Source organism: Nematostella vectensis, chromosome 10 (genome assembly GCF_932526225.1).
Source record: "Nematostella vectensis chromosome 10, jaNemVect1.1, whole genome shotgun sequence".
In the NCBI taxonomy this organism is placed as follows: Eukaryota; Metazoa; Cnidaria; class Anthozoa; order Actiniaria; family Edwardsiidae; genus Nematostella; species Nematostella vectensis.
In genome coordinates, this window is record NC_064043.1 from 7,565,863 (window position 1) to 7,587,863 (window position 22,001).

At 39.1% G+C, this 22,001-nt stretch overlaps 2 protein-coding genes and 2 long non-coding RNA genes across 4 annotated transcripts; 2 read left to right on the plus strand and 2 right to left on the minus strand.

Annotated features, from left to right (window-relative positions):
- Positions 1–1,971: 1,971 nt before the first annotated feature.
- LOC125573204 lies at positions 1,972–3,781 on the minus strand. The gene is made up of 3 exons (XR_007313986.1): positions 3,645–3,781; positions 3,409–3,468; positions 1,972–2,041 (listed from the first exon to the last, which is right to left on the minus strand). It is a non-coding gene; the product is annotated as an uncharacterized LOC125573204 (long non-coding RNA).
- Positions 3,782–7,881: 4,100 nt separating this feature from the next.
- Positions 7,882–9,570, minus strand: LOC125573068. Its single transcript, XR_007313943.1, has 2 exons — positions 8,801–9,570; positions 7,882–8,334 (listed from the first exon to the last, which is right to left on the minus strand). It is a non-coding gene; the product is annotated as an uncharacterized LOC125573068 (long non-coding RNA).
- A 226-nt stretch (positions 9,571–9,796) lies between these two features.
- On the plus strand, positions 9,797–12,261 carry LOC5521910 (40S ribosomal protein S23). Its single transcript, XM_001641744.3, has 3 exons — positions 9,797–9,877; positions 10,004–10,163; positions 11,954–12,261. Exons 1-3 carry the CDS (start codon positions 9,874–9,876, stop codon positions 12,219–12,221), a joined length of 432 nt encoding a protein of 143 aa, XP_001641794.1. The 5' UTR covers positions 9,797–9,873; the 3' UTR covers positions 12,222–12,261.
- A 3,263-nt stretch (positions 12,262–15,524) lies between these two features.
- LOC116604594 (adenosine receptor A2a-like) lies at positions 15,525–17,069 on the plus strand. Its single transcript, XM_048733525.1, has 2 exons — positions 15,525–15,768; positions 16,315–17,069. Exons 1-2 carry the CDS (start codon positions 15,525–15,527, stop codon positions 16,596–16,598), a joined length of 528 nt encoding a protein of 175 aa, XP_048589482.1. The 3' UTR covers positions 16,599–17,069.
- Positions 17,070–22,001: the final 4,932 nt, after the last annotated feature.

Consider the following 22,001-nt stretch of genomic DNA (forward strand, 5'->3'; position numbering starts at 1 on the left):
GCAATGATTAGTGGTGGGAAATAACTACACTGCAACAAAAATTTGTTTTATTTCCATACTTTTACGTTTTACAATTAGCATTACAAATGTAGTTTTACAGAAGGAGAAAATCACCCTGCAACAAGGAAACGTTACTTAGGAAACTCCTAAATGTGTGCGTGACTAGGGGGGCGAAATAACCAGGCTGCATCAGTTTTTTTTTAAGATTTTATTAATTTTACAAATTACAAGTCCTTTACAAAACAACGCCCTGCAACATAAAACCGGTTAGTAAAAAGTCCTAATGTGTGCGCTTGTATGCAGTCTCAAAGAGCAAACCGTATAAAAAAGACGATTTCGCAGGTTTATTCAATCGAAAGATTCACAATCACAAAAACTGTGAAAGGTATTTTCCCGAAAAATGAAAATTCGACAAGAGACGACGGAAGAAATAAAACTTCCGACATCAGTGCAAGGAAGCTTTGTATATATTTATATTAACATCTAAATTAAATAATAATAGCCAAACTTTAATCCTAGAAGCCTGTCACACACCTAGAAAATACCTAGATTGTGTTCAGTGTAGTGCATTCCCTTTGCGAAAAGGAGCCAGCCGCTTCTCTTGTCACGACCGATCTGCAAGAAACGCCTACTAGCCCCAGATTTCTCGAGGAATTGTCGAGCGAGGAAACGTTTCGTGCCACGGGGAAAAAAGGAGCCAAAACGCCGAAAAATGTTGCCAAAAGTCGAAAAGTGTCGGATTTCAGAAAAAAAACTATCAGATGCACAAAAGTATGTGAGCCGAATAAATAAAATCTAAACTCAACTATATAGCTAAGCACTAAGTTAGAATATAGTATTATGCCAACCCTGAATGAAAAGAGCACCCAAAGCTAAGCCTCGCGGTCAATTTTAGAGGGAAAAATGAGCCAAACCAAACCTAAAGAACAATTTTGGGAGCTCTTTTTTTCCTAGATGCTAATTGACCACACCCAGCCATGAACAGGTAGCGCTCCTGTTCAGACGACCTACCTTCTCCCAAAACCTAGCTATACCCAAGTGAGACATCAAACAACACTTAAGAGAGGGGGCCTACAAGGGGTGCTACGGTGGGAGGGGTGGGGGTGGGAGAGGGGGAGGGGAGGGGAAGGGAAGGGAAGGGAAAGGAGGAGGGGAGCTAACCTGAGGGTAAGGAGTGGCTAACATACCTCCAAGAGAGTGAATCCTCCATCGTAGCGCCAGTAATGTAACTAGACTAACAAAATCTTAATGTTTCAAAAAAATTAAGTGACAGGCTTCATCTAGAATCTTCCCATTCCCTTCACCCATCCCACAGGCACAGGATTTGAACTCTCTCTGGCCTTCCTAATGGCTAATTTTTGGACAATAGAGAGCTCTATCTTGGTTTAAACTAAATACTTATAACTATATACAGCAATATAGTTATTATAATGATAAAAAAAATCTTTCTAAATATATACTATAATGTGTTATGATCATAATTGTAATCATTATGATAATACTACAGCTAATTTGACTATAGTATATAAAATTACTTATAGTCAAATCTATGATTACAAATAGTTGTTTATAATCATACAGTTTTCTGCTTTATAGTTTCAAACTATAATATATAACTCTCTAACTATATGGCAATGATATAATTAGAGAAATGACCTTATAACTTAGTATTTACCTATTCCCTTTTTAGCATTCCATTCGAGTAAGAATGCATGCATCCCATTGCCTGACACTAGCTACAGTAAAAATAAAATCAGTTTCATAACAGCCTCAGCAAGCACTAAGAACTAGACGTCAAACTTTCTGCCAATTACATACATCATAGTATAATACCATTAATAAATTTAGAATGATCGTTTTAGGGACCTGCTAAGACTGTCCTCTGAAGGAAAACTCACAGTTGACTTGGTAATCGTCTTGCAGCTTGTTTCAAGTGAATGCAAATAAATGTATAGTTCATGACTACATTTACTCATTCATTTCATATCCGGCCTTCAGAACTTCCCTTCTTCTTCATGCTTTGCATCCAGAATTGTAACCTCTATAGTAAATAAGATATAATTAGTAAATAAGATATAATCACGAAAAAGCCAGTCATGTATACAATAGCAGAAGTGAACCACACACTTTAGAGACGGACCAGTAGAAAAAGGAGGGGTGGGCGATTTTTTGTCTGCTCAATTTTTTTTCTCATGGTTACACAATTTTTTTTGCTGCACAAAAATTTGTGGGCAAGTTTACCCTGCACGAATTTTTTTTTCTAATTTTAATTTTTTTCTTGCGCGAGTCAAATCCGAGCCCTAGTCAAACCAATAATAAATAACAAATAAAGACAATAATATGGAACCTCGTAGGCGTGTACACAGATAGGCCTTTCCAGATTGCGCTCGGCACTATTTTAGCGAAATTTGGGTTTGGAAGCCCTATTTTGATCAGAGAGCACTTTTTGGGTAAACAAGTCAACTTTTAGCTTTTTTAACCCAAGTTACTAGATTTTGTTGTCTTATATAGACATTTCTAGTTTCCTTAACTACAAATATTATCTAAACTAGGCTAAGACTGTAAGACTGGTGATTTCGATTTTAATGGGTAGCCTGCGCTTTGGTAACCACAAATATTGGGTAGCCTGTGGGAATCATTACAATAATAGAATGCCTTATCTAGAAGATCTGTTTGTCACGTTTTCCTGTTTTACATCTATTGTAATTATTTCTCGTTACAATATTGTTATAATTAAGGTCTGTTATCAGGTTTGACATTATTGACATTGGTGATGTTTGTAAATGAACATTGTTTTTTAGTAGTATCCAAATAACAATGGTAAACAAACACAAAAGAGAACAAAGTCATTTATAATACAGTTAGCTGTTAGTTGTTATACACTAAAGTGTGATTTACCCGTTCATGGACAACAATATAAGATACTCTAATGCATGTATTTAATAAAAGCAATATTCTTTCTTTTATTCTAATTTTAATTAGAACACAACTTATCTCTAAACCGTTTGAAAACTATATGGTAATTTTCTTTTCACCAATGAGCACTATTTGAGCACTATTGTGATTTTGGAGCACATTTTAAGCACTTTTTGGGAGTTTTTTGGGAGCACTTCTCTGGCTTTTTGGGAACACTATCTGGAAACGCCTATACACAGAGGGGGGGGGGGGTGCGCAGGGTGCAATCAAACGTTGCAATTTCCAGGAGTTTCGGAACAATTGTACAGTAATATAAAATAAACAATCACTCTTTAGGGCCGTAGCAGGAAGTGGGGCACTGGGGGCACGTGCCACCCTACTAATAATGTATAGACATTTGTATTGTTTCATTGGTAAATAAAGGCGTGGCTTAACATCTAACATATATACTTGGTAAACATATCCTAAACTAAAAGACAACACTCTATTTACCTTCGCCATACGTTCCCGTTGTTTCACATGGACAGCTCGCCTCAGCTATGATTTGACTGTCTAGATAAAACATAAAATTTAAAACATAAAATGAATGCTACTAACGGTGTCATAAAAGGGTATCTAATAAACAAGTTTAACAGCTTTAAAGTATGGCCACTCTCTACCAAACATTTGTGAGGAAATAGTTCTACATGATTAGGCACATTTCACAGCTTAAGATATAGTTGTCTTACCTTAAGCCTTTGTTGAGCGATACTTTTGATTTAGTCAGTCTGTAGCACTTGAAACCTAGGTTTCTTAGTTAGAAAATGTAACCAAAGTTATGGCTCACCAGGTTTACTGGACATGTTCTTTAACTGGTAACTTTATGAAGAAGTCTCGGCTAAAACTTACACTTTCTAGCCTGAAAACCTCAGGTTCTCTTTAAAATGCCGTTTAGTCGCTGACTTGTCCTTTCTTTACGATAAAACAATTGGCTTGGAAACCTTTTTAGGTGAGGGAAAGCAACTTGAACACGCAACTTGAGTCACGAGGCCGGCCGAAATAATTAGGCCCGTCGTGCGAAGTAGAAAGGAAATGGCTCCAACATAGCCCCGTGCCGCATTTTAGCCAATCATAACCAAATTCGCACTGCAATTACCAGATTCCAACATGCATGCCAACATCAATTTAGGGCCCCCGAATGGTCCCCTGAAATTTCATGTGCCGCATGCTCGCGCATTTTTTTCGCCGTGCTCGCATTGTGATTGCTTTGTGTGTGTGTGTGTGTCTGCTTGGCCCACTGCGTAGCGTCGGTACCGGAGGCTGTCCAGACTCTCTCCTTGTTTCCACCATAGAGTGCCACAAGCGCATTCTCTCCTGCTCTTGCCACCTCAGCCGGAGTTGACACGTCCTTGTCAAATGCTTTAGCTTGGCTTTAAAAGTACGGCGATTCATACTTATTGAATTCTGCGTGGATTTCCCGCCCGATGCCGAAAGGTCGAGACGTGGTGTCGCAACCTGAAACTGCATAAAGAAAAAGTATGTCTCTATATAGCTCCTGACCAGGCTCTCTCCACACTCTACTTCCACTCGAATTGCTTTTGGGCTCAGGCCGGAAGTATAAGTCATGTCGGTCTGTCCGGGTGTGATAGCACAGCAAGACAAGTAGGTCTGTGTCGTCCGCTACAAGTGTGGATTAATGTTTGAAACTGACGAACAAGTGTGGTTGCATAATTGGCGACAGCTTCTACGGCTGTTTTGACGATTCTGCGTCGTTCTCCGCTTGTAAGGTACTACATCCAGCTTCTGAACGCCATAGCATGGTAATGAACCGTGTCTTGTTGTCAGCGTTTGAAAGGAAGGGAACTTTTCTTGATTGTTACTTTCATGTCATGCGTGGTCACAGTAGCACTCGTCTTCCCGGCGTAGCGCATCAGATGGGTCATACTTTTCGTACAATTTTCTGAATTGATCTGCAAGGTTACCAGTGGTCCGGTTTTGAGTATTTGAAGAAACATATCGCACTGACAGCTTCACGCCGGACAGGAACAAGGGGAGGAGCATGGCTCTCACGCGTTAGACTCTAGAGGCACTTCGCCTATAGAAAAAAACAGATAACAATGTTATACCCTTTTCTCTTTGTACGTTTAGTATTGCAATATTACTTTATTAGACTGCCAAAATAGATCCAAATATCGCACGTGCGAGAATACGTATAACAAGTATCAAACCAAAGAAATAGTTCAGAAAAGTCATTTACTCACCTGTTTATACAATACCTGCATTCAAGAAGTCTCTTGTTGGTATCATGTGTAGGACACGACGTTGTGTAGAACGCAACTATACACATAGCAGGCCCGTAGCCAGGGGGGGTTCGGGGGGTACGGACGAACCCCCCCCCCCCCCCATCCGGCTTGAAGGTCCGCACAGAGCAAACAAAAATATATAACGTTTGGCTGGAGATATACCGTGCACATCAATATGTCTTTAAAATGACTATAAAAATCTTTTTATAATAATTATCTTTATTATTATCGCTATATGTTAAAAAGTACCCTATTAATAACATTTTAAATACAAGATTGATTTCCTAATGTAATAAGGCGAGGAGAGGGGCATACCAACCGGAAATTTGGTCCGCTGGAATGGAAAACCACCCCGCTTAAAATCCTGGCAAGGGCCTGCATAGTTAAACTTGCGAGGTGAAACTAACTTGATCTCCGTGGTGGGGTTCATTTCATTCATTTCGTTGGCCGGCCGGCCAGACATTTTTTTACATATCGAGCTCTCCATTGGCTTCCATTGTCTCTCGTGTTTATTTTTAACCTGCTAGTGATAAATGTTTAGCTTTTCACGAAATTTGGCTTTATTCTTTAACCCATTGACTCCTGGCTTTTTTGGAGCTGAATTTACAAAAAACAGACTGAAAACAGATACCTCCCCCCCTATTCTGAGTTTTATACAGCCCGTCAAAGTCAAACACAGCTGCACCTAGTCAGCGGTATCCAAGCTTTCCAACAGTGCTTTGCGGTCCCCACTTTTAATCCCTCGTCGATGTGCTGAAGCCAGCACAAGTTGATGGTTGCTTGTATTTTTCATCAAAATACAGCTATGAGCATATTAGGAGAGTGTCTCAGGACATCATGAAGTCTTTTGGGGCATAATTGAGTGCTTTGCTTATGGATATTTGCAAGCAAAGGTGGATTCATGATGATTTTTTCTTGTTTGGCTTTGCCCGGATGAGAAAATAATTTTCTAATGAATCACCACAGCTCTCCTAAATGGTGTCTTTTCTGAAACCAAATTGATTGCAAAATTGTTTACACTGCTATTCTGGGTCTGTATGAGCTGGAATTGATTCGTTTGGCTTCGGGGTGAAAAGACTTCTAAAAAACCATCTGACTTTGGGGAGAGGAGTGTTGACTGGCCCTCCCCTCGTGAATTTTCCCCTGGATCTCCCAGAATGCTTTGCAATACGTAAAGATATTTTCGTGGTTGTACAATCCTTCAAGGAATGAACATTGTGTTTTGAGGCCAAGGAAATGTACCTGGAGGATCAGATTAAAGGTATCTATTTGTGTCTTGAGCTGTGTTTGCTGATTTCTCTCCCTTGTGTGGTATTTTGAGCGTTTTATTGAGAGGGGTGATTCTGCTTTTCTCTCCTTGTTCGATTTGAGATTTGTCAAAGAACCTGTGCTATTATTTGGCTTAAGAGTAGATGCCAACACCTTGGTTGGATGCATATCTGCAAGACCATTTATCCCTTAGACTGATGCCTGAGTATCTTCATCTTGTTGTGTTTATTTTGAATTTATGAATTTTTTGGGTTGTGGGTACTTCCCAAAGCCGGTACAGGCCGGTTGAGGGGTCAATGTGTTAAAACAGAATCACTATTTTTCTATACAATTATTTTGAATGTATTCGTCCTAACTCAAAACCGTAAACTTGCGTCGCGCGCAGGTGCTTCACACTTCAAAGTCGAGAGATTTATGCTTGGCCTTTTTTTTTACAATTTTTATGCCAAGTACTGTTGTTTTTATATATTTCCAATATAAATATCCACAAGCTCCAGAACTAAATAGGATCTTTTGCATTTGATAAGATTTAGGAGAATATTTTTGACGTTATCAGCTACAAGTTTCAGTACTTTGGCTGGATAATCATATAGTTTGAGGTCAATGATGGAAATTCACTCAACAGGAATACTGTTTATGTTCCTACTCGATGCAAAAGTAATCTTTTGAGGAGAATACTGAGTCAAAATATAACATTCTGTGTTTCAACCTCATTTCCATGCTGCGAATAATTCGCTTTCCAATCGCTTGGAATAAATCCTTTTTTCGAGATGTTGCCGGGTCGGGATTTTTTGGGACTTTTGATATGTTATAAAGTGATAAAAAATAGAGTCTAAATCCGTTGAGATTTGTACTGTTGCAGTCGCCCTAATTTTTTACCTAGAATGACTGGACTATTTGGGTTTTTTAGACCTCACGTAAATTCCGTTGTGAAAACCCTTAGCGTATGATACATTCAACAACAGCAAATTTTAAGTAATGCTCCGTGTAAGAACTACGGTGAATCGATAGGTCCTGCGGCAATAGGGGTTCGTTATCTTTTTAACTAATCTAATTAATATTGCTATGCTTATTGGTTCAAGACGCTCTGCCCGCCAAATTTGAACTTTGGAGTCACATTTCTCTGAAATAAGTGCTCTTGCACTCATATTTATTAGGGGGCTTAGGTTCGAAGTAAGAAAGCTTACAACCTTTGCATTTTTGTTAAAATCGTATGTTCGGAGCATGGAGAAATCCCTTTCGGATATCTGCTAATAACTTTTTATACTTCACTTATTACAATTTTGCGCTTTGTCTCTTGCCAAAGCAAACATTCCGCTGGCTAAACGTGTGAAAATACGGTCTCACATTTCCAAAAGCCTGTTAGTGCGGTAGAATTTAGCTTTCCAAAGAAAGTCACTTTTTCTTTCAAAGATTTTTGACAACGATTTTCATATTAAGATTGACAACTAAAACGATTCACGCCTTTAAATAAAGTTACCAATTTTGCTTTATTCGATCCTCAATACAACTATTATCGCATACAAGCCACAGCAATAAAGTTTACTGGAATTCACAGTAGTAGCAGCCCTCTAATTATTATTTCATCGACACAGACAGAACACACAATATTTTCTTAAAACAAGCCGCAAGCAAGGTTTATTCCATAAGCTCATTGATGAAGTCGAGAGTGTCCAGCTTATAATCGGGGTCTCCGTCTTTGATACATAGTGAGTCCTCATGGCCTACTATGTATCTTCTACTTCTCAATGCATCGTTCTATGTCCTTTAGTTCTATGTCCCTTTGTTTAGTTGATGCTTTCATGAGTCGTACAGCATCAACTGATGACGGCAAAATTTGCCCTAGTGCAGAGGTTTCCTCAATGTCCTGTAAAAAAAGTACACACAAACTTAAGATTCCTTCTCAACTTCATTTCTTGAATATCAGAACTTATAAAAAATACAAGGCAACTACAGTCAACTCCCTCAGAAGCAGACACGTCAGGAACTAAAAACAGTGTTACAAGGGCTGTCAGCTAATGAAAATGAAGAAAGACATTGTTGCTTACAATTCTTTCACTTAGACGGGAGTTTGCTGTACCTAAATTTCAGGGTGTCAAACCCCAGGATGTTTCGCTACATTCAAGGAATACATTCGGGCTTGTTGGTATTTACATTTCACCCAGCTTATAAATCAGGCTCAAATAACTTATATTTACATATTCACATCGTAAACTCAAATGACAACTTCCCGTAATAAAACTCTTTAGTAAAATAGAACGAGTAAAATATTTCGTTCCCTTCTGAACCAATTATTTGTCTCTCAAGTACTTATTGACCTATGAATTTTTTACCTGGAATGGTTCTAACGCGGCTTCAGCAGCGGCGCTGGTCTCAGAGGTTTCCGGTTGGAAAAACACGCTGGAACTTGAGGCAGTTTCATCTCTACAGCTCTGCAATTTTGATTTTCGAAATAAATAACAAATTGAAAAGGAGGTTCAACAAGCTCCAAATCGACTCGCTGTCGGCAGTATGTACAAATGCTTCTAGACCAGCCCTTTTTGCCTTTGTCATTTAGCTCCAAGAAAACTTTCTCTACTCTGTTCGCCTTTCTCAAGGACCTCTGTTCCACATCTGAAGGCTTACTGCCACACCAAGCCTCGTGGTTTGGGCAGCAACATGCCTGCCTTTTGTACACCATACCAAGATTTTCTAACTTCTCGGACAAAGTTTGCAAGCAAACAGAACTCAGAAGCGTTTCTTTAAAGTATATACAATAGATTTTCAAACTATTTTCGAAGAGATAATGAATAGCGAGAGACTTGTCTTAGTTAATATATCGAGGAGGAAGCATGTAGAATTCAAAATGGCGACGTGAGCGCTAGGTCGGAAATGTAACTTCCGAACATACGATTCGGACAAAACTCGGGGATAAGTCGTAACAATGCAACCTTTGTTTTATTCTTAATTTAAATGTTTGTCAATCAATGGATAAGATACGGAAAACACCCGAAGATGTATTTTAGCCAATCAGAGGGCAGGATTTTACTGAAGTTTTATAGCTACTTCTGCGCATGCGTTGCCGCAGGGTACCGTAGTTCTTACACGAACCATTACTTAATACCTCCGGTATTATAATCTTAAAATATATCTGGAAAATATTATCTCTTATATTCATTAAAATTTCCGAAATTATCATCTCCGAAATTATTTATACGCCATTGATCTTTCCGAAATCATCATCTCCTAAATCTTCCAACTTATTTTCGAAACTATCATCAATCTCTAAATGCCAAAGTGTGGTTTACCTGTCACACTAGAACCGTTGGAAAACTGGTGAGGAATCACCCTGCTCTTAGTGCATCTTGGGTAAAAAGACCGCGCTGCATCATGGATCGTTCTCTTTACAAATTCGTCCTTCGTCAAAATGGGTAAGCGTCCACGTGTTGGATAAAAAACCTCGTATTTCTTTCCTTTAACGACTCTAATAAAGCCTCTCACCATCCTGAATAAATAATAGAAGCTTTAATGATCATTTCTGGGGTGTTCGATTTAAGGAAAACCCCGAGGACTTCGTACTGCCCGTAAACTCCGCTCGCACAGACGAGACCAAAAATGGCACGACAAAGCATACAAGAAGGCTCATTTGGGAACCGCTCTCAAGGCTAACCCTTTCGGTGGCGCCTCGCACGCCAAGGGAATCGTCCTCGAGAAAGTGTAAGTTGAAGGGAGGGAGCGTGTATGTGCTTGTTCGAAAGTCTCACCAAATAATGTCATCATACTCGTTATTATAGGAACTTATAGCGCAAGTGTGCTGGATGGAAAAGGAAACTTTGATTTTTGGGACTCTTATTTTAAGTAATAAGGTTTTATGGTGTTTTCCACTAAACTCACATGTTTCTCGTTTGGGAATGGCATTTTGATAGATTCAGTTTATATGCATGTAGGGTCGTTTTGTTTTGAACTTGATGTTTGTATCAACTCACTGTTTTTATATTTGATAGCTTGGTACAAGATTGCTTTTAAGATGTTATTGATTCTTAAAACTGGTTTTCAAATTCCTTAGACCGGCAATAGAGTCTCTCGAGTTCAGTCCATCCATGTAATGACCAGAAAAAGTAATTATATCTTCATCTAAACTTCATAATGAGGAATTTTTAAATAATCTACATAACAGCTTTGAAATGGCTTGTAAAGAGGGCCTGTTTCCTCACACCCCCACTTACACCTGCACCAATATGTGTACTGGAGTTTTGTTCCATTTAACAGTATAGCTTTAAAGAATTGATATCACAGATAAACATACCAGAGACTAATCAGCTATGGATATTCAATGGGAAAAAATGAGGATTCAAGAAGGATCATAGGATAGCAAAACGACTTGTCCAACCCACAACCACACACATGATAGATCAATACAAAACGGATCTTTTTTTCAACATGATGTGGAAATGTATGTAAAATGTATTCATATCATGAACAAAGGAAATGCAAACAGAACTTGAAACAGTATTGTTTGAAAACCACAGTTTTAAGAATCAATAAAATCTTAAAAGTAATCTCGTACCAGGCTATTATAAACAAAATATACGCTTTTTACTTCCATATGTCTAGCAGATGGTATAAGGAATTTGGCCGTAAAAAATTACCCTCATCAAAGGTTGAGAGTTTAAAAAAAAATTATCTAGAAAAGTTTGGTTCCCTGGAACAGTGTTTGTGTGATATTGGCAGCATATTTTCAATGAAAAATTCAAGCTGCACTTTGTCCTGGATCAAAATGAACCAATCGCAGAGTAGCTTGGACAACTTAACTGAATGTCTGGGAAATTTGTGTTTTCTTTCCCACTTTAAAACTGTTATCTCGACTAAACAAGGGAGATTTAGCTCATTTTTCAAGTTTAGAAGTTAAAGTGTATTTGTGAGCTATTGTTTATAGGCAAACTTTGTAGAGTATGTGTAAGACTTCAATGCTTTTATTTAACTTTTTAAACTATCTTTGATCAGGTTGGGAAATTAGTGTTGATTTGCCAATGTGTGTGTTTGTTTTTCCAAAGTTTGGGGGACAAACTTTTAAGCATGGAATACACTTAAGATGAGGAGTATTTAAAGTTTTAGCTTAAAATGCCAGGTCTAAGGGGGTTTTGTGTTTTTTTTTTTTCAGTGATGGTTGATGACATGTCATAATTTATAGTAGAGATATAGATGTTTTATGACACATAAATGGTTAATCAAACTATTGACCAGCAATCTTTGCATTAAATTTAACGAAGGTCCCAAAATTTCATCATAATAACACACACATTTACAAATAGATATACAATTCAAGAGGATTTCGTTGGCCCACCATGTAATGATATCAAGTGATTTTGTTTTTTTCTTTTTTTAGTTTGGTAATGAGTAATCTGCAATCCAAAATTGAGCACAATAGAGGGGCTTTGGGGAAATTACAGTAAGATTTTGTTTTAGATTTTGATAACTTGTGCCATTTTACATTTTCTCCATTCTAGTGGTGTAGAGGCCAAACAGCCCAACTCTGCTATCAGGAAGTGCGTCCGTGTCCAACTTATCAAGAACGGCAAGAAGATCACAGCATTCGTCCCTAACGACGGCTGCTTGAACTACATTGAAGAGAACGACGAGGTCCTCATCTCTGGATTTGGTCGTCGTGGTCACGCTGTTGGTGATATCCCCGGGGTACGGTTCAAGGTTGTCAAGGTGGCTAATGTCTCTTTACTTGCACTCTTCAAGGAGAAAAAGGAGAGACCACGATCTTAGATGTAAAGGATGAATTAAATAAATTACATTCCACTCTTAATAACTCTTTTCTTTCTTTTGGGGATGTTTGATTTTTAAAGTGATAAGGTTTGATTATATCTAGATAGATATATAGCTATATCTAGATAGAAGAAGAATTGAACCAGTCCTAAGTTGAAAAGTCATATTATCAAGGAGCTGATTCAATGCAAATGCATGCAAATGAAGATGAAACAAATGACTTGGTTCATTTGCATTGAATACGGCTCATGGATAATAGGACGTTTGAACTTAGCCTTAGACTCGAAATCTAGAAACTCATGCTTCAACTTGCCCTTGGTAACAGAGACTGCCCTGTGTCATTTTTTAGAGTGTGCTCCTGCTTATACATAGTCATGATGTTTTCACCTTTTAAGTCAAATTTCTCAAAAGAGAAGGGAAAAGCATTGGAGGAATTCCATCACAATTTATTTTTAAAAATGGCAGCTGTATCACTAGAGTACATTGAAAAATATATATAAAAACACGACATTTTCAAGTGAACTTTGGAAGAAAAGAAAGTTCTGTCCTTGAGGTTCTAACCCACACAATACTAGAGTGGTTTCAAAAACCCGTGAAACAAAATGTAATTGTTAAAGTGAAATAGTCAAGCCACAACAAAAGAGAACAAATATTTAGTACTAAATAAACTAAATAGTATTTCACGGGTTTTTGAAAACCACTCTATTTACTTTATTTAGTACTAATACACTGTAATGTCTTTGTTCTCTTTTGTTCTTGCTTGACTTTTATACTTTAACAATTACATTTTGTTGCACGGAATTTTGAAAACCACTCTAACCGCAGAGCCAGTCTATAACAAGATAAAAACAAGTCGATGCACTTGCACTTCTAAAGTGGGATTGATTTAAAGAGGGGGGTGTTTGTATTGTTACGTGTATAGTTTTGTGAAGTCTTCATAGAAGATCTCTGTAAAAGTTGAATTCGTTATCGCCGTCAAATCCAGGTATATTGTGGTTATTTATGGTGAATCATAATTTACTCCTATTGCTTTTTGTGGGCTAATGGTGGTGAGATGGGAACGAAGATGGTAAGTAACAATAGGATGAATATAAGGTGTCCGTTTACATTTTCTCTGGATACGCAACAGATATATAATCAATCTAATGAAAACAGTTTTCATAAAATAACGATAGTGAGAATTGTGGCCGGAAGTTATAGAGAACACGTGTTTTGAAGAACATCTATTAGGCTTCCATTACACTCGTTTTCAGCCACGGGTACCCTGTGCCTTTCGTTTACGATGGTGGACGTCAACTTGACGTCTGGTGCTTCTCTTAAGATACGAGAACTGTTACGAGTACGGCGACGGTAGAAAACAATGTATTTAATTTGAGAATTGAAAGGCTACACGTGAAAATGCGTTCTGTCTGATAGATTTCCAACCGTTCTCCGCCCAAACAAAACGTGAAATTCCAAGAAAAACTCCCCCCAGGGGGGAGGGGTACTCCCTATATCAATTGGACGGGGATCATCGTCGTATCTTTTAGGGTGTAAGTCTGGAGCCTTTTTAGGGGTGAAAATGAGAATGCCCAGATTTTTTTTACCTCTGTATCTTTTAGTGTGCTATTATAGCCATCGCTCATCTAACTTGTAGCTCATGAAAAAGCGTTAAAACGTGTCAATCTTCCATTAGAGTCAGTTTTTATTACAAATTATTTACGTTTGTTTGAGGTATTTTTAGGCAGTAAATTCATGCCTAACCACGCCCACTTTAGTATATTTTAGGGTTAAAATATAACCAGACCACGCCCACTTCAGTATCTTTTAGGATCCCGAGTACCCCCCCCCCCCCCTCGGAGAAACGGCTTCCGTCACCAAAAACGAGTCACGACTCGAACACGAAACACAAGGTGCACGTGTGACTGAAAACGAGTGAAACACATACTCCTCAATGAGATGTGAGTACAGATGGAATATGAACTACTGGAGTACGACATATAAAGTACACGATATGTTCAGTTTGTTTGTGTAGAAGTGTGCCTTTTTAACACCTTCCACTTTTGCAATGGGAAAAGCAAGGGGAAGCTGTGGTCTATTTGTAAAACAAAGAAAGCCCATTAGTGTTTCTGGTGAAGTCATTGAGGATGTGAAATGCCCAAAAATAATAGGTTAAAGATGATTATCCATACATGATGATCAGCAAATGCTGATCTTCAAAATTTATCCAATTCCGTAACAATACAACCCAGGTGGCAATTTTCCCAGGAAGCTGGGTGTTGATCTATTTGATCTTGTCGGGATTAGACGGCATAGGAAAGCAAGGAAGTGAGTAACGCTAAAAAAACGGAATTTGGACTTAAGCTAAATTGGTAAGACGTTACTTTGTTTGATACTTGTAAAGCGATATGGTAAAGGAAAGTTTACCGCAGCATTGTTTATGTTTTCTAGGATTCCAATTGTTGATAATCGAGTTTTTGACCTTGGGCAGGGACTTTATGAATAAAATGTACACCCTTCTATTATTTATTATGTACAGGCCCTGCAATATCATGTTCTCTTGTCTCGGACTCTTTCGCATGGGAAGATACTTTTTTTCAAGTCTGGAGTCTTTTTTTTACGAAAAAAAAAACTAGTGTCGAGTGACGTTCAATGGCGTTTTTCGTGTTGAACAGGTTTATTTTCCCCTACGGTCTAGTTTTTTTTCTAAGAATTTTTATTGCTTTTTGACAGCTTCAAATTATAGATCTCTACGTCGCTTAGATTTGTCAATATTGACATCCTGCTATTCGATACAGTTTTTGGCTCACCAAAGAAAATAAAAAAATATATAATTTTTTCTTATCTGATTAGATTAAGTCCTTCTGAAGTAAAAAAAAAAACAATATGATTTTTCCGTAGTTATATGCGCGTAAGAAAAGCTGTTCCAAGAAACCTGAATTCGCAATCAAATACCGTTATTCCGTTGTTTGTCTAAGTTAATTGTAACATTCATGAGGGACAGATGTCTCTTTCTTTTTTTCTTTTCAATTACTTTTCGCATTTGAAGTTTGAAAGTCAGTCAGGTAAGTACAACATTTTCTGTCCGTTTGGGGATACCAAGGAACTGTAAATTTCGCCCGATTCTGAAGGTACATTTTTTTCGTATTTCAGACGGTAAATTTTGCAAGAGAGATAAAACCACCCGATTCTAAAGGTAGATTTTGTGATTTTTTTATTTGTAAAAAGAATATATTTCGTATTTTAGACTATCTGCAAACCTTTTTGTTTTATTTTAGTGTGTGTGTGTTTTTCAGTCTCACTCTCAATAGTCAAGAAGCCACCATGCATACTAACAACACAAGTTGTATACTATCCCATGAGCCTCTAGGAGATTCTTCACACGTGGGGAACTGGTACTGGTCAGTACGCTGGGCTATTAGCCTCGTTATCGTGCTGGTAAACGGACTCGTCATTCTTGCTATTATGCTAAGGCGCCGACTGCGCATGACCACAAACTGGTTCATCCTCTCCCTTGCTACCGCTGACCTATCGATTGGGGCCATCGTAATGCCTTCTGGGTACATTTGTAATTTCCACGCAAACTGTAATTGGCCAGTCCTCCTTGCTATCTTCAATTTTCTAATATACGCTTCTGTCACGAACTTGTGTGTTATCACCGCTAACCGTTTTATCGCGGTCGCTAAACCGTACCGTTACGCCAACGTGATGACCACCCGCTCTGTCCGACTGTTAATCGCTGGGGCCTGGGTAATACCGATGGTAGAGTGCCTGATTCCATTCACTTCCGGTCCGGATCGCGCAGTTCTGTAAGGCTCTCTGCCAGAAAGACATTCAATATCATCTCACTTATACTTATGGAAGTCCTCCCATGTGTAGCCATGGTGATCGCCCATGTGCCGATTTTTGCCATCGTGCGCCGCCATTCCAGACAAATCTCCTCTCAAAAGCAAGTCCGAGATAGAGAACAAGGCGCACACAAACACAGCCACAAACGCGAGAAATCAACAGTTAAAGCAATAGCAGTCGTGGTGTTCCTATTTGTCTTTTGCTACGGTGTATCCAGTTATCGCTCCACTTTTTATCTCCACTTTTTCACTCTCTATTTTTAAAGTGTGTACTCCCCCATTTGAGATGCGTTTGTTCTCCCGCCTGCTGCTTATCACTAACTCTGCCGCCAATCCATTCGTGTACGCGCTTATAAAAAGAGACATCCGCAGAGAGATCAAAGAACTGCTGACATGTTGGTGCCGGCTCAGTCGAGGGTCATCTGTGGGGGCCCTGGACTCAAGGATCAGTACAAGAGGAAGGACGCCCTTACTTGCTGTGGCATCTGCGACACAACCTAATGCAGACCATGCGGAAGAGACACAAGTTCAAGATGTAAATAAGACGTAAAGTCGCATACAAACAGCGCCGAGGCTGGTTTCTATATGATCGCAGGCGATCGTCCGTGAGCGATTATATAAAAAAAACACCCTGCGATCATGTGAATTATGTTAAAACTCAACCAGCGATCGTTAGCGATTATATGAAAACTCACCTGCGATCATGTGCGATTATATGAAAACTCAACCAGCGATCGTTAGCGATTATATGAAAACTCACCCAGGGATCACTGCGATTGTATGAAAACTCACCCTGCGATCGTGTACGATTATATGGAAACTCACCCTGCGATCAATGCGATTATATGAAAACTCACCCTGCGATCATGAACGATTATATGGAAACTCACCCTGCGATCAATGCGATTATATGAAAACTCCCCCTGCGATCATGTGCGATTATATGAAAACTCACCCTGCAAGGTGCGATCATATGAAAACTCCTCCTGCAATAACTGCGATTAAATGGAAACTCACCCTTTAATCATGAGCGATTATATGGAAACTCACTCTGCGATTATATGAAAAATTACCCTGCGATCATGAGCGATTATATGCAAACTCACCCTGCGATCATAAGCGATTATATGGAAACTCACCCTGCGATCATGAGCGATTATATGGAAACTCACCCTGCGATCATAAGCGATTATATGGAAACTCACCCTGCGATCATAAGCGATTATATGGAACCTCACCCTGCGAGCATGAGCGATTTTATGCAAACTCACCCTGCGATCATGAGCGATTTTATGCAAACTCACCCTGCGATCGTGCGAACGGAATGTAACATAATTTCCTGAGATGCAATGCAACACTATACCCTTTCACACATCTAGGGCTGGTTGCACAAAGCCTGAAAAAGTCTTATCCACTGTAAAAATCACAATGGAAGCTTTTAACACATAAAAAAGACACATTTTTTATTTGATATAATCTATAATAAAAGGAACTACGAGCTCACGTGCAGTTCTGGAGAACTGGAATCAACCTTTATTGTCCATTATATTCAAAGAATAGGATTTCCCAAAGACACGAAAAAGATGAACACAATCCTCTCTGATCATTACATGATTCACGTGCGCTCTGCTTGGATCAATTGTGTACCACCAGGCCCGTACATCCCCTTTGGCGGCCAAAAAGTGGGTCATTTCTTATTAAATCTTCGGATACTATGCTTTTTCCATATACCTATGACTGCGCACCCCCTTGGCGGCAAAAATGGGTCATTTCTTATTAAATCTTCAAATACTATGCTTTTTCCATATACCTATGACTGCGCACCCCCTTGGCGGCAAAAATGGGTCATTTCTTATTAAATCTTCGGATACTATGCTTTTTCCATATACCTATGACTGCGCACCCCCTTGGCGGCAAAAATGGGTCATTTCTTATTAAATCTTCGGATACTATGCTTTTTCCATATGATACCTATGACTGCGCATCCCCCCCCCCCCCCACCCTCCCTCTCCTCGGCCAATCCTGGATACACGCCTAAACACTTTTTATAGCTTTTTCCTTAGGCCACCATTTCGTTCGAAGGAAAACAGCGACGAGGTATATTTTATGGAAACAGCAGCTCTGCCAGCCATCGTTTGCGATCGTAGGTTCAAATTATCTGCGATCGGGTGCGATCGAGTGTGCTTATATGGAAACCAAACTTTAGAGAGGACGCACAGGGTACCCAAAACTGAAAGAGGCAGCGAAGGATGTTATAACATTGTCATGAAAACAGTCGGTAGTGCTCGGACGTATACTATATGTACAAAATATAGGATGGAATTAATTAGCATGTCTACCCTATTTTCAGGGTATTGTTCTGTCCGATGACCTATTATCAGAGTATTGTTCTGTCCGATGACGTAAATCGAGGGTATTGTTGTGTCCGATGGCGTAGATCAAGGGTATTTTTCTGTATGATGACGTAGATCGAGGGAATTGTTCTTTGTCCGATCTGAAGTAGATCGAGGGTATTGTTCTGTCCTTGGCAGTGAGAGAATCATTTCCACATCCACGAAACAATAAACCGTTGTAAATCCCCACATGAAACGTCCCCTCTCAATACAATACAAACAAACATGATTATACAAGGATGTTCATTGATGTTAAGACCAAATGTTTTATTATTTGAGTTTTGCATGATTTATTGTAATATGGTCTTCAGTGGTAGTGCTCACTGCATACTCATGATTGTAAAATGTATGGAGTAATATCTGGATTCGAAAGATTACCCTAGTATATAGGTTACGACTATGTTATAACCTTTGTTAACTGTTATAATATTCCCATCCAACGACACATCAATACCACATCAAGCAGGGGCAGCGAAGCGGTCCAAAATTGGGGGGAAGGGGAGGGGGGAAGACCCCAATTGGTTGTATAATGCATCTTCGAGCACCCTTTTAGCTAGCCTCCCTCGCATGCGTTTTCAGGCAGGAGTCGCTAGCGAGCGACGCCTGCCCAGAAACGCCTGCGAGGGAGGCTACATTTTAGCTTGAAATACTGGAATTCATATGAAAAAAAGGCCTCCGCTCAAAACAGCGCCTGGCGCAACTCTCCTTGCCCGCCGCCCCCAGACTCGTACCCAGTAGCCAAAAAAGAAGAAACTAAGAAGGAATAAGGGAAACATAATTAATGCGCGGGTTGCCTGTGGCGATTAATTAGGCGCTCTCTGCCGTGTGGGTAAAATAGGCAACCCACACGGCAGAGCGCGCCTAATTAATCGCCACAGGCAACCCGCACATTAATTATGTTTCCCTTATTCCTTATTAGTTTCATCTCATTTTGGCGACTGGGTACGAGTCTGCGCCGCCCCTGCCAAGCGATGAACTGTATACGTTTAGTCTGAGTTCGCAAAACGCACCACTGTCTGGAACGATCTGTGCTATCCTCCAATTCCGAAAATGACATATGTCGGAAGCACAGTTAGTCCACTTGAACCCGTATCCGCCGATCCCATTCAAGATAAAAAACACAATACTTTGAAAATCTAATGTTTACCCAGAGACTGGCTTTGTATGACCCCTACATCACCTCTTCCACATATATACAACAAAGTTAATATAGTATTATTACTCGGGCTTCCGTAGGAACATCTAATACGTCGATTTTATTTTCAGTTGCCAAAATCAATGAGTTTACAAAGGGGGAAATCGACACGATACGTGAAAAGACATGCATTGGAGCCGAGTGGCCGTAAAACCGAAATAAAACTAGAACCGGAAAAGATAAGACACCTATTTGATTGTGTATATAATATCAGGAGCATCCTTACTTCTCAATTGTTAGCTAAACGGTTTTAAAAACTTAGTTTATTGTTTATTAGAAAACTTGCTTGTTTCATCACGGACAAACCAGACGAAATGTTCGTGTATCGTATATTATATTTAATTTTCTTGAAGCTGTTTTCATAGATTGATCTGGTTCCGTTTAAGCCGTGATTCATAACAGTTTAGGCGATTCCCCTCCCTCATCTCGGTTCACCTCCTCCCCACCCTTAATAAAATACAACAGGGTGGGAAGCTTCACGCCCTGGCAATCACAACTTCGACTTTTCGAGGCAACTTTTTTGGCAGAAAACGGACAGCTTTTCCCTTCAAAATCCAGTATGCAATAGAAGAATACAGATAATACAGATAATAATATAATAAATATAAAATTCGATACACGAACATTTCGTCTGGTTTGCCCGTGGTCTCATCTAGCCATTGTGTCAAGTCTCAAAACTTCCTTTGCGTTTAGAAAGCAAACTTTTAGGTTTCTAGATTATTTTATAGATGTGATGACATTCCAAGCTATGTATTTCAGATATAGATGATTTAGTACCATAATAACCATTACAAATTACTTATAAAATTATATGATAATTATTTTTTAGCGATTTCCTAAACTAATGCACTAATTAAAACATCCACTCCCATACCCCTCGGGATTCAAGCTATAGACAACTACCTGACATTTAAAACATCAAGTCATCTGATATAAGCCATTATCTTTTAAAGCCAGTACACCCTTCAGCGAGTACATTTGTACCAATAACTATGAAGATAACAGTTACTAAAAATAAAAAAATCACCCTCATCTGCCCTTAACATTCATATTCATTTTCTCTTTTTTTGCCGTGCAGCTTGCCATGCTGATACAAGTAATTGCTTGCTACAGAAGATAAAGAGTCTCAAACCAGAAATTGTACTTTTGCAAAGCACAATAATTATTCTTAGAGTTGAAAATAGTCAATTCACCCACCCCCTCAGCGGCAGCTATAAAATTCGGAATTTTGAATGCATTCTTCGCCGAAATTTTCCGTGGGCAAACGATTGTATTGCTCATCAAGAAGAAGAAACAGATGTGTGTGCGTGTTGTGCAATTTGCTTGCATGATTTTTTAGTTGGCTAGGGATCAGAAATAATTATAGAAGTGATATCCCAAATGTTTTCTCATGTGTTAGCTTTTTCTTGTTGCAGTAATAAGAATTGAGGCGCTATAACAAGGAATTGCACGTACAAATAAGATTATTTTATACCTAATATAATATCTTTTTTAGTCACTGGAAATTCCGGGGGCTAGGGGTCATAACGCCATGGAAACACTGGAAATTCCAAGGGGAAGGGTTCTGTTAAAGGCAGCAAAAAAATGTTTTTTTTTTTTTGTTTTTTTTTGGAAATCCCAAGGGAGGTATTCCCTCAAAGTTAAGTACTTGAGCAGTCCGAATTGAAAAATAATGCGACAAGACAATGTTTGCAATAAGCTCATAATAACCTCTGGTAACTCTACAATGAAGCCCGAGTGCATGCCCTAAGAGCATCTAGTTTACAAGATGGAAGTATGCCACAATATAGCACGAATTGCTACGGTAACCTCAATAAAGCGGCCCAACTACTTATATATTAAAGCGGCCAGCTTATCTTCTTTGGCTTAGCCTGCTAAACAGCAATTTCAAAGTTAACCCACAAGAGAGCACACACACTTCATCAACCCTATTCAGACTGGGCTTTTTTGAGCTGTCTGTGACTGGGGAGGGGGGGGGGCTGCTAAAAGCGCTCCCCCTCCGTATTTCATGAACCGCTTAGACTATAAACATTAAACTTACAGACAATGATCACCAGCATGCAAAGAATCACGCTTAATTTTGGGTGCGGTCGAATTAATTAAGACGTCACAATGACGTCATAAATACGATGTCTAGCTATTCTTGAAAATATTGCCTAAATTATCAGATATCGGTTATACCTGATCTCAGAATACTGATGAAGGCAGCATTGCCGAAACGTCGAAAAAAATACAACCCAGGGATCCAAGAAACTGTTTTATATATAATATTACGGGTCTTCGAAGAGGGGGGGACGCTTTTTGGGAAGCGGGTGCTTTTTCTAAAATTAATAAAACCTTTAAAAGAAAAAGTCGACAACAACGC